The 13,018-nt window shown below is 49.4% G+C and overlaps 2 protein-coding genes across 6 annotated transcripts in view; both read left to right on the forward strand.

Moving 5' to 3' along the window:
* Positions 1-4,413, forward strand: part of ZNF385A (zinc finger protein 385A) — a 31,336-nt gene extending 26,923 nt beyond the window's left edge. For 2 of the 5 annotated variants that reach the window (XM_060195206.1, XM_060195209.1), the window contains exons 5-8: positions 1,859-2,104; positions 2,422-2,591; positions 2,790-2,907; positions 3,038-4,413. In XM_060195206.1, the coding sequence (XP_060051189.1) occupies positions 1,859-2,104; positions 2,422-2,591; positions 2,790-2,907; positions 3,038-3,273 (770 nt within the window). In that variant the 3' untranslated portion in view covers positions 3,274-4,413. The remainder of the gene's footprint in view (positions 1-1,858; positions 2,105-2,421; positions 2,592-2,789; positions 2,908-3,037) is intronic. The other 3 variants (XM_060195207.1, XM_016186028.2, XM_007518142.2) reach the window with 3 other exon arrangements.
* The window catches only part of CBX5 (chromobox 5), a 30,314-nt gene continuing 20,923 nt past the window's right edge, over positions 3,628-13,018 (forward strand). The window contains exons 1-2 of the mRNA XM_060193529.1: positions 3,628-3,755; positions 4,120-4,246. Of these exons, the coding sequence (XP_060049512.1) occupies positions 3,628-3,755; positions 4,120-4,246 (255 nt within the window). The remainder of the gene's footprint in view (positions 3,756-4,119; positions 4,247-13,018) is intronic.

Here is a 13,018-nt window from a genome sequence, read left to right on the forward strand (position 1 = left end):
TATAAATGCAGATGAATAAAGCCAGCATTGCATTTAATCCCAGCTCAGCCATGAGTCCCTGGTCGTCTCTCTCTCCCGCCCGTGAAGCTAGCCCAGCTAGCTCAGTCAGTAGAGCATGAGACTCTCTTAACCTCAGGGTCGTGGGTTTGTGCCCCACGTTGGGCACCATATGCTAGTCCCTGTTTGGGCACCAGATGCCGGATAGCCTGAGGGTGCTTCTTCCCAAGCAAGTACTCTCTGGGTTGGCGAGAACTTGAGTGGAGCCAACCTAGACTGCTGTGAGGGAGAGGGACCAGAAACTCGTGTCGGGCTAGCATCACAGGAGAGAGACTCTGGGACTCTCGGATCCAGAAGGCAACAGAAGAGCATCTGTATTTATATTTGCCAAGAAGGAAATAGGGTGGAAAACAGGAAGTGACATAGAGAGGGTGGAGTGAAAAGAGAGTGCAAACTAGTGGTGGAAAGCAGGGTGTGACTAGGAGAGGGGGCGGAGCAAAAAGAGAGTTCGAACCAGTGGGATTAAACCAGTGCCCTGCAGGCAGGGCGGTTCTCAGGTAAAACAGTGATTATGTAAATAGACCACAGTGTTAAGCAGGGGGGAGCTGGCGTACTGCCCAACACTTATGGGTGGTGGTAACATGTGTACTCAACCAGCTGTGCCATGGCCTGAGGAGACAGCATTTTTTGTTTGTTTGCCACCAGGATTCACTGGGGCTCAGTGTCAGTACTATGAATCCACTTCTTCCAGTGGTCTGGTCACTTTTTTCCTTTTATTTCTTTCCTATTTTATTTGATAGGACAGAGAGAAACTTAGAGGAGAGAGAAAAACAGACACCTGCAGACCTGCTTCACCACTCTTGAAGTGTCCCCCAAGCAGGTGGGGAATTCCGGCTGGAACCTGAATCTTTCCACATGATAACGTGTGTGCTCAGCTGAGTGAACCACTGCCCAGCCCCCCCAACATTTTTTGGCTAGTGCTATCTTGATGCTTTTGCACAATCCATTAGTTCTTGGGCGATCTCTCTGAGGAAATGGTAGTACCCACCCTGATTTTATAAACTACCACGTCCTGCCCAGAATTGTTGTGGGTATGCTATCTACATTGGGATAGAGGTAAAGACGGTCAGAAATAAGCAAAAGAAATAAAGGAGAAGATCAGAGGTCTGTCAGGGTCAGAAGCTCCCTTCCCATAGCTCCCCACCCCTACAGCCAGCCAGCCTCCTCATGACCCGGAAACTGGATCGGCTGCTGGAGTGAGAATGGGAGTGCTAGAGTTTCCCCTGTGCAGAGGCCAGAACCCGGCGCAGAGGCCTGGGCCTGTGCATCTTTAATCGAGCCATGAATTATAGAGCAGCCCTCATCCCTGTTTCTGCCCTCTCTGTGTCTGCTGTCTCTGCTTCCTACTTGCTGTGCTAGGTCTGCCTCTCCATGTCTCCTCATCTTGCCCCTGCCCCTGCCTACAGCTCAGTGACTGACCTCCCTGGCACCTGGACAGGGACTGGCCAGGCAGGAGGCCCAGGCTGGCTGGCAGTCCATGGATGGGTGACTCCCTGTCCATGCCTCCCCCTACCCAGGCTGGCTGCCAGCTTCACAATGAGAGGGAGATCAGTGGGGCCAGACCCCTGAGCCACTCCTAGCTGATGGACAATGAACCAGGCAATGGAATCTCACACCCAGCCTGCAGCAGCTGGACCACAGCTGGCCCTGGCCCAGGGCATGAGAGCATGCATGTTGTCATAGGGTGGGGACTCCCTGGGCCTTTGCCCTCCAGGAAATTCGGGGTGGGTCTTCCTCCCCACATGCAGGGCTTTCTCCAAAAGTCATAGGGGGTGACCCCTGTATTTCTCCCCCTCAACAGCAGTTTCCATGGAGAATGGACTGGGTCCAGTTCCAGGCTCCCCAGAGAAACAGCCTGGCTCCCCATCTCCTCCCAGCATTCCGGAGACTGGTCAGAGTGCAACCAAGGGTGAAGGGGGAACTCCAGCCCCAGCTTCCCTGCCTGGGGGTAGCAAGGAGGAGGAGGAGAAGGCCAAGCGCCTACTCTACTGTGCTCTGTGCAAGGTGGCAGTGAACTCCTTGTCCCAGCTGGAGGCACATAACAAAGGTACAGGCTCTCCCATCTCCACCCCTGCCTCCCTGTCCTCAGCCTATCCCTGCTCCCCTACATCCTAACTCCCCTGACTTTCCAACAGCCTGAACCCTCTAAGATCCGCCCCCAGCCTACCTCCTTCCCTAATCATTGCTCCCATAATTTCTCAGGCCCCCTCTACCTTGAAAAACCCCACACTTGATAACCCTATTGTAATTGGGAATGTGGGCAGATGAGGCCTAGTCAGCCTGAAGAATGTGCCCTCTCCCCCCCTTACTTCAGTTCCCCCACCCCTCTCACCCCTCTCACCCCTTCACCCACTTGATCTCCAGGTACTAAGCACAAGACCATTCTGGAGGCCAGAAGTGGGCTGGGCCCCATCAAAGCTTACCCTCGACTTGGGCCTCCCACTCCTGGGGAACCAGAGGCCCCTGCCCAGGACCGAACCTTCCACTGTGAGATCTGCAACGTCAAGGTCAACTCGGAGGTCCAACTAAAACAGGTAAGGTCCCAGGTCCTTCCCAGGGTTCCAGGGAGTACCACCCACTAGAAGCAGGGCCAGAATTGTGAACTGGGGTGAGGGCACTCCTTCAGGGTATACCCCCTCTCCCCCCTCGCCACTCACGCACCCCACCCCCGTGCCACAAGGTGGGGTTGGGTCAAGGTCCCCGTGCAGCTGCCCTTCTCCCGTGACTCACAGCCCCCTACCCACTTGCCGGCAGCACATTTCCAGCAGGCGGCACCGAGATGGCGTGGCAGGGAAGCCCAACCCGCTACTGAGCCGTCACAAGAAACCTCGAGGTGCTGCGGAGCTGGCGGTGAGACCTGGGTTCTGGAGACTGGGGGGGCTGGGAGAGGGCAGTGGGGAAGGAGGGAGGGGATGCGGGTGGGCCTGAAGGAGGGGGGTTCGCAAGACCTCAGAAGCACTCTTGTTGCTCCCCATTGCAGGGCACCCTGACTTTCTCCAAGGAGCTGCCCAAGTCTCTGGCCGGAGGCCTGCTCCCCAGCCCCCTGGCGGTGGCTGCTGTGATGGCAGCGGCAGCTGGCTCCCCGCTGTCCCTGCGCCCAGCCCCAGCAGCGCCTCTCCTCCAGGGACCGCCCATCACCCACCCCCTGCTCCACCCGGCCCCCGGGCCCATCCGAACTACGCACGGACCCATCCTCTTCTCCCCCTACTGACCTGAACCCTGAACCCCCTCCCGTTCAACCCCCCCATCTCCTCCAACCGGGACCCAGGCCTCCGGGCTCCAGCCTGCCCCTCCTCCTGGCACTCCCTGAACGATCTCTCTCCTTCCCCCCCACCCCGAGGTACGGGGTTCTAGGAAAGGGGAGGGGCAGCGGGGGAGGGGGGCTTCAGAAGGGGGGGAACACCCCAGATCTCAGGGAACCCCGCCCCCTGCCCTTCCCTCTCCCCTAGAAAAGGGGGGGCCGTCTCACCCCCGAGCCCCCTTGGAGACACCCCCCCTCCCAAAAGCCATGTCCATCCAGCCCTTCCGCCCCCCCCCCCAAAACCTAGCACAAAACGGGGTTCACAAGCCATGGTCGGGGTCCAGGGAGCAGAAGTGGATTTTCTTGGCAATAAGCGGACTCTGGGACTCCGGCCCCCTATCCCCAAACTGAAGCGCTTCCGTGAATATCCCCGTCCTCCGCAGGGGGAGGGGAGCAGGCGGGATCCTGGGTCCCTCATAAGCACTTTGGTTTGACCGCCTGCAACCTCACTGTGCCCGCCCCGCATCCGCCTCCTCCTCCCCCCCCACCCCAGCCCTAGGTCCAGTCGGCCCATCGCAGGGGGCAGCACTTGGGGGCATCTCTGGCACTTGGGTGGGACCAAGTAGATAGATGCCCTTGTAGACCCTTCCCCCGCCGCCTTCCTCCCCAATCCGGTTTCCATTCTTTTCACCAGCACCCATCGCCCAAGGGGTACTGAGGGGGGCAAGGGGTGTCCAGTCCAAGCCCACCCCCGCCTCGCCTTCCGCAAAACTGTGAGCAAAAAGCAATAGAAGCCTCGCCCCTGCCCCCCCTTTCCGCAGGATTCGCCTAGTCTGTAGCACACCCCCACCCCAATCCCCAGACCTGGCGGTGCCCTCCTACCAGACACCTCCACCGCACAACTCGGGCGGGGGCGTGGCCGCCCCCCACTTCCGTGGTTTCCGTATTGTCAGCCCTTTCTACGCCGACCTAGGAGGGGGGACCGGCCCCCACTGGCCTTCCCTCCCCATCAACTCTTTCTGCTTGAGGATGTAGCAACCCTGGCCCACCACCCACCCACGTCTTTCCCTGTTCCCGCGCCCTGACAATAAAGTCTGGATTCGTTGCCCCTTCCAGACTCAGGCTCTCAGTCTCGCCGATGGTTCCAAGAAGCAATTCCACTGGGAGGTGTAGCTGCATGGGGAGGGGGCTTCACACAAGAGAGGGGGTCAGGGCGGGAGAGACAGCATGTGGATATGCAAAAAGACTTTCAGCTCTGGTCTGTACTCCCAGTTTTTGAGGCCCGGCTGTGGCACACCTGGTTAACCGCTTACATTACAATGCACAAGGACCCAGGTTCAAGCACCTGGGCCCCACCTGCAGGGGAAAAGCTTCAAGAGTGGTGAAGCAGGGCTGTTGGTGTCTCTGTCTCTTTCTCTATCTCCCCCCTCTCTAAATTTCTCTGTCTCCATCCAATAATAAATATTTATTCAAAAAGACTTTCAAGCCTAAGACTCCAGGGTCCCAGGTTCAATTCCTAGCACCACCATGAGCCAGAGCTGAGCAATGTTTTGGTCTCTGTCTTTCTTATTGAAGTAAGACAATATTTTTAAAAGAAATGTAAAATAGAGCGGGGGTAGATAGCATAATGGTTATACAAAGAGACTCATGCCTGTGCCTAGTAGTGGTGCACCTGGTTGAGCTCACATATTACAGTGCAAGGACCTGGGTTCCAGTCCCCACCTGCAGGGGGAAAGCTGAAGCAGTGTTGCAGGTGTCTTTGTGTCTCTCTCCCTCTATATCATCCTCTTCCTCTCGATTTCTGGCTGTCTCTGTCCAATAAATAAAATAATAAAAAAGACTTTGATGCCTGAGGCTCCTAAATCCCAGGTTCAATCCCCTGCACCAACATAAACCAGAGCTGAGCAGTGCTCTGGCTAATAAAAAAAGAAAGAAAGAAAGAAAAAGAAGTTAGAAGTGGGGCAGAAGAAGAGAAGAGGTGCAAGCCAGATCAGAAGCTTGGACAGAGTGAGCATAAGTTTTCTCATCCCACTCTCACCCCAACTCCCGCCCAGCTCAAGTGTAAATTAGGCAGCAGACAAATCCATTTCAGGTTCAGAGGGGATTGTGGTCTCAGCTGCTGAGATTCTCAAATCCACCAGGCGGCGCCAATGGCGTAAAAAAAAAAAGGAGTCTCCTCTAGGCTAAGGGCTCGCGATTCTAACCAGGCAGGTCTAGCCCCAGGATCAGACAAAGGAAAGAATGCAGGCTTTTGTGCCACTGATGGGAAATCCTGTCAGCAACTCGTGAGGCTTTTGGGGAGAAGTAGGAGCAAGGACTGTGAAGTCTAGGACCCATATGTAAGTAGTGACCTTGGGCTAGTCCTTCCTCTTTCTGGATCTCAGTTCTCTCAGTTGTAAAATAGGTGAGTAGGTGAGTCTGAATCTCTCTCCCTTACCAGATGACTGTTCAACTCTAGCTTATGGTGAAGCTGAGGTTTGAACCTGGCTCCTCGGTGCCTCAGGAGTAAAAGAAAGTCTGTTGCATTAGAACTGGTGCTGTCTCCCCTGCCCTGGACCTCTTAAAAATTCAGTGAGTAGCAGGAGGCTTCACAGGTAGAGCAGAGTACTCACATGCATGGGACATAGGGATCCCTTTCCTAACAAGGCATATGCCTGAGTGGTGCTCTAAATAAATAGACTTTTATTTTTGAATTCATTGAAGGACTTGGAGACAATTCAACGTGTTAGACCACTTAACTTGCAAGCCAGAGGTCCTGGTTTTATAAATTAAACCTGAGCTCTCAGTATCTCTCTCATAAAAATAAATGACTGGGAGTCAGGCGGTGGCACAGCGGGTTAAGCTCACCGGAAGGATCCCCTTTAGATCCTCCCCCGGCCAGCTCCCCACCTGCAGGGGAGTCGCTTCACAGGCAGTAAAGCAAGTCTGCAGGTGTCTGTCTTTCTCCCTCTCTGCCTTCCCCTCCTCTCTCCATTTCTCTCTGTCCCATCCAATAATGAACAACATCAACAACAATAATAACCACAACAAGGCTACAACAACAAGGGCAACAAAAGGGAGAAAAAACGGCCTCCAGGAGCAGTGGATTCATGGTGCAGGCACTGACCCCCAGCAATAACCCTGGAGGCAAAAAAAAATGGAAAAAAGGGAGGAGCAGTAGCACAGTGGGTTAAGCACACATGGTGTGAAGCCCAAGGACCATGTAAGGCTCCCCACCTGCAGGGGGGTCACTTCATAAGCGGTGAAGCAGGTCTGCAGGTGTCTATCTTTCTCTCCCCCTCTGTCTTCCCCTCCTCTCTCCATTTCTCTCTGTCCTATCCAGCAATAACAACAACAAGGGCAACAAAATGGGGGGGGGGGTGAAATAGCCTCCAGCAGCACTGAATTCATGGTGTAGACATTGGGCCCCAGCGATAACCCTGGAGGCAAAAAATAAAAAGGACTTAGGGCTGGGAAGATAGTAACAGCAGTAGCACAACAGACTTATACCTGAGCAGTAGAGATCCCAGGCTCAATCCCCAGCAGCATTATAAGCCAGAGTTGAGCAGTGATCTCATAAATAATAATAATAATGTTAATTAAGCTTTTTTATTGGATAGAGACACAGAGAACTTGAGAGGGGAGGGGGAAATAGTGAGGGAGAGAGACCATTGTAGCACTGCTTTACCACTCAGAAGCTTTTCCGATGCAGGTGAGAGCCAGGGGCTTGAACCTGTCTTTCTGAATTGTAACATGTAATATGTGTGCTTAACCAGGTGTGCCACTGCTTGGCCCCATTAGTTAATGTTTTAAAAATAAATCAGTGCCAGCAAATAGCTCACCTGCATGTACGGTTGCTTTGTCAGGCTTTCAACCCAGATTTGTGCCTGGTCCCTACTTCATTGCTGCCTTATCTTTCCCTTTCTCCCTCTTTCTTTCTTTCTTTTTATTTTATTTTATTGCAACCCTTTGTCTTTCTATCCCTGTCACTCTCCATCTGAAAAAGTCAGCCCAGAGCAGTGAAGTCCTGGTGGTGACAAAATAAGTAAATAATAAATAAATAGGGTGGTAGAGATAGGATAATGGTTATGCAAACAGAGTCTAATGCCTAAGGCTCCAGAGTCCCAGGTTCAATCCCCCACACCACCATAAGCCATAGCTGAGCAATAATAATAAGTAATAAAATAGATAAAGTTTATTGAGACTCCGTGTTCCCAAAGCTAAAGAACTTGGCCCGGTGCCAACTGCAGATGGCATACTCATCTGAGGGAGTCAGGTGGTAGCACGTGGCACAAACCACAAGGACGGATAAGGATCCCGGTTCCAGCCCCCGGCTCCCCACCTGCAGGGGAGTCGCTTCACAAGCAGTAAAGCAGATCTGCAGGTGTCTGTCTTTCTCTCCCCCCTCTGTCTTCCCCTCCTCTCTCCACTTCTCTCTGTCCTATCCAACAACAATGACATCAGTGACAACAATAATTACAACAATAAAACGAGGGTATTAGAAAAAAAAAGATACTCATCTGAGTCCTAATTTGTCTTTGGGCTAGAACAGTACATTACTTAATTGCTTCTCATAGATGGAGAGATGAGACTTGGAGGCAGGGGAGGTATGCACCACCTTATCTCCTGAATTCCTTTCAACCACACACTCCTGGGAGGCACCAGGGACTCCAAGTGTCCCCGTCCCTATGGCCCTGCTTGGTTGCCAAGAAAGTCAAACAGAAGGGGATGGATTGTGGCTCACCTGGTTGAGCTCACATGTTACAAGACACAAGTAACTTGGTTCCAGTCCCCAGTCCCCAGTCCCCAGTCCCCACCTACAAGGGGGAAACTTCAGAAGTGGTGAAGCAGTGCCATAGGTGTCTCTCTTTCTCCTTTCTTTCTGTCTCTATCCAAAATAAATAATATAATTAAATTTAAAAAAATAAAGTTAAGGGGCCAGGCGGTGGCGCACCTGGCTAAGTGCACACATTACAGTGTGCAAGGACCTGGGTTCAAGCCCCTGGTCCCCACCTGCAGGAGGAAAGCTTCACAAGTGGTGAAGTAGAGCTGCAGATATCTCTCTGTCTCTTTCCCTCACTATTGCCCCCTCCCTTCCCAATTTCTCTCTGTCTCTGATATAAATAAATAAAATAAAATAAAGAAAAAACTTTTAAAATAAATAAATAAATAACTTTAAATTATTTACTTATTTATTGCACAGAGACTGTCAGAAATTAAGGGGCCAGGCGGTGGCGCACCTGGTTAAGCGCACACACTATAGTGCACAAGGACCTGGGTTCAAGCCCCTGGTTCCCACCTGCAGGGGGAAAGCTTCATGAGTGGTAAAGCAGGGCTGCAGGTGTCTCTCTGTCTCTATCTCCCCCTTTCTTCTCAATTTCTCTCTGTCTCTATCTAATAATAAAAATAAATAAAATTTTAAAAAGAAAATTTTTCTTTATAAAAAGGAGAGAGAGAGAGAAGGGCTGGATGGTGGTGCACCTGGTTGAGCACACATGTTACAATGACAAGGAACTGGGTTCCAGCCCCTGGTCCCCACCTGCAGGGAAAAAAACTTTGCAAGTGTGAAGCAGGGCTGCATCTCTATCTCCCCTCCTTCTTGATTTTAGGCTGCCTCTATCCACTAGATAAATAAAAGGTAATACAAATTTTAAAAAGAGATAGTCAGAAATTGAGAAAGAAGGGGGAGATAGAGAGGAAGAGAGAGAGACACCTTCAGCACTGCTTCACCACTCTCAAAGCTTTCCCCCTGCAAGGGGCCTAGGGGCTCAAACCCAGGTCCTGATGCACTGTAACATGTGTGCTCAACCAAGTGCGCCATTATCTGGCCTCACAGAATAAAATAGTAAAAGTCAAACAGAAAGCACCTGGCCAGAATGATCATCTATACAGGCTTCTTCTGAGTTGCATTTTCCTTGCTCACTTCCCCATCTCTGCCCACATCTCTGTCTTGCAGAAGTAACAGAGAGAGAAGGCGGGGAAAGGACTATTCAAGGGGAAGAAGATGGGAGCCAGAAAGAAGGCTCACCTGGATAATGTGCCTGCTTTGCCGTGTAAGACCCAGGTTCCAGAACGGCCCCAGCTGCCGCAGTGTCCTTCCCTCTCTCCCTCTGTCATTTTCTCTTTGTGCCTGAAAAAGTCAGCCTATGGAAGAGTGGGGGGAAATGTGGTGAAGCCCTGGTGGCAACAAAAAGATAAAAAATAAATAAATAAATAAATAAATAAAAAGAGGAAGGGTGGAAGTAGGGCTTCCTGGGTTTGTCAATTGTGAAGCTAGAGGTGGGAGTTCACTGTGGGTTCAGAAATAGAACCCAACAAGAAGTTCAGGGTTTTTTTTTTTTCTTTAGGTGACTCTTGCATTAAAAAAAAAAAAAAAAAAAGCCAAGATACTGGAAGTCTAGGAGTCTGAGGTGGGAGGGCGGGTGGAGAAAAATAGAGTGGGTCAAGTGCTGAGAGAGAGATAAGCAAGAACTGGAAGAAATGAGGCTAGGAGGGCTGGGATACTAACATGCCCCACATATACCTCCAACCTGGTTTAGAACTGAATTCATTATTCATCCCCACGTTCTCTATCTGATTAAGAGCACCACCGTCCTCTTGGAAAGTTGGGAGTCATCTAGTTCTTTCCGCTTCACAACCCTTCACCTGATGAGTCCCTAAATAATTCCTATTTGAGGGAGTCAGGTGGTAGCGCAGTGGCTTAAGCACACATGGTGCAAAGTGCAAGGACCGACAGAAGGATCCCGGTTCGAGCCCCAGCTCCCCACCTGCAGAGGAGTCCCTTCACAGGCGGTGAAGCAGGGCTGAAGGTGTCTGTCTTTCTCTCCCCCTCTGTCTTCTCCTCCTCTCTCCATTTCTCTCTGTCCTATCCAACAATGACGACATCAATAACAACAATAATAACTACAACAAGGGCAACAAAAGGGGAAATAAATATATTTTTTTTAAAAAATAATATTTCCTATTTGAATGAGCTTTGACTCGATTCTCACAACCACTACCCTAGAAAGGGCTGGCTACATCATTTGTGGGGTCCTGGTACAAAATGAAGAAACAAGATCAAGGAGTCAGGCGATATTGCAGCAGATTAAGCACACATGGCACAAAACAAAAGGACCGGATCATGAAGCACAAGGACCGGCGTAACAATCCCTGTTCGAGCCCCCGGCTCCCCACCTGGAGGGGAGTCTCTTCACAAGCAGTGAAGCAGGTCTGCAAGTGTCTATCTTTCTCTCCCCCTCTCTGTCTTCCCCTCTTCTCTCCATTTCTCTCTGTCCTATCCAACAACGATGACATCAATAACAACAATAAAATAAGGGCAACAAAAGGAAATAAATAAGTATTTTTAAATTTTTTTTTAAAAAAGGACAGAGCGAAATAGAGAGGGGAGGGGAAGACAGAGAGGAGGAGAGAAAGATAGACACCTACAGACCTGCTTTACCACCTGTGAATCAACCCACCTACAGGTGAAGTGCCAGGGGCTTAAACTGGGATCCTTGTGCCGGTCCTTGAGCTTTGCGCCATGTGCACTTAACCCATTGCAGTACCACCCAACCCCCTACTTTATTTTTTTTAACTTTTTAAAAAAATTGTATTTATTTTATTTTTGAGAGAGACATAGAGAGAGAAAAACCAGAGCACTGCTCAGCTCTGGCTTATGGTGGCATAGGGGATTGAACCTGGGATTTACAAGCCTCAAGCATGAGAGTCTGTTTGCATAATCTGTCTCCCCCGCCGGATAAATTCTTAAAAAAAAAAAAAAAAAGACTGTGCTTCCAAAAGTGGTGAAATAGCTCACTTGAATAATTTGTAGCTTTGCCATGAATAAGATCTAGGTTCAAGCCTAGACCCCACTCTACTGAAGAAAGTTTTGATGCTGTGGTCTCTTTTCACTCTCACTCTTCTTTGTCTAAATAAATAAATATATCTCCTTTTAAAAAAAGCTGATTCTAGGGCTAGAATGCTCACCCAGTTGACCTCACATGTTACTATGTGCAAGAACTTGAGTTCAAGCTCCCAGTCCTTGCCTGCAGGGGAAACTTCTTGAGTTTTGATGTAGTGCTGCAGGTGTTTCTCTCTCTCTCTCCTTTCCCTCTCAATTTTTCTTTCCTATTAAAAATAAACAAATAAATATTTTTAATTATTTATTTATAAAATGGAAATATTGACAAGACTATAGGATAAGAGGGGTACATTTCCACAGTGCCTACACCCAGAGCTCCATATCCCATCCCCTCCCTTGGTAGTTCCTCTACTCTTTATCCCTCTGGGAGTATGGACCCAGGATCATTATGGGGTGCAGAAGCAGGTCTGGCTTCTGTAATTGCTTCTCTGCTGAATATGAGCATTGGCAGGTCGATTCATACTCCTAGCCTGTCTCTCTCTTTCCTAGTGGGACATAGATATGGGGAGGCAGGGGTCCAAGACACATGGTGGTGTCCTCTGCCCAAGGAAATCATGTTGGCATCATGGTATCATCTGGACCCTGGTGGCTGAAAAAGAGATAAAATATAAAGCCGAACAAATTGTTGACTAATCATGAACCTAAAGGCATGAATATTGCAGATGAAGATTTGTGGTCTCCATTTTGGAAAAAGCTGTTAGGTATATTTTAGATATATTCCATAGGGCCCATGACTTTACGAGTTTTTACCTAAGCCTGACATCTAATATGCAGATGGACCCAGGTTATTGTTTGGAGAGATGGTGTCATAGTTGAAAAAAGGACTAGAAAGCTGGATCAGGGAAGAGAATAGCTCCCAAAATTGGGGAAATAAATATTTTTTAAAACTGCTTTTGTTTATCATCCCCCCCAAAAACAAACAAACAAAAATAACTTTTCTTCATCATTCAAAATACAGCTCAGGCATCTCTCTGTAGACTCCTGATCTCCTTAGCAGTTTATGCCTTTTCTCTAGACCTCTGACACACTTAAGAACCAGGGTCAGGGGGTGGGGGAGATAGCATAATGGTTACACCAAAAGACTTCCATGCCTGAGGCTCCAAAGTCCCAGGTTCAATCTCCACCACCACCATAAGGCAGAGCTGAGCAGTGCTCTGGTAAAAAAGGAAAAATATATCAGCAAGAACTAAAGGTGGCACAGTGAATGAAGTGAAGTGTTGGACCCTCAAGCATAAGGTTCTGAGTTTGACCCTGGACACTGCATGTGCCAGTGTGTGGTCTGGTTGTCAAAAACAAATAGACACAAAGGCCAGCAAACTTTTTCTTAAAAAAGCAGGTAGTAGAGATCTTAGGTCATGCTGGGCAAAAGGCAAGGTTGAAGACATTGTATAGATGCTTATATAACCATTGAAAGTGAAAAGAAAGAAAAAAAGAAAATGTACACATGGAACCCAGTAATTTGTACAGTGGATAAAGCCCTGGACTCTCCATTGTTAGGTTCTGAGTTCAATCTCTGACATTCCATGTGCCAGAATGATAGAAAGACACAGGATAGAAAGACAGCACAGGAGGCTTGTGTGTGAGAGGTCCCTGGTTCAATTCCAAGCACCATCAATAACCAGAATTGAGCAGTGTTCTGTAAAGAATTAATTAAATTAAATATAATCATTTCTGAATGAGAAAAAAGGAATGGGGAGATATAAGAATGGTTCTACAAAAGACTTTCATGCCTGGGGCTCAGAGGTCCCAGGTTCAGTTCCCAGCACCACCATATACCTGATCTGAGCAGTGTTCTGGTCTTTGTCTTTATCTCTCTCATTAAAATTAAATAAACAAAA

Source organism: Erinaceus europaeus, chromosome 7 (genome assembly GCF_950295315.1).
Source record: "Erinaceus europaeus chromosome 7, mEriEur2.1, whole genome shotgun sequence".
NCBI lineage: Eukaryota > Metazoa > Chordata > Mammalia > Eulipotyphla > Erinaceidae > Erinaceus > Erinaceus europaeus.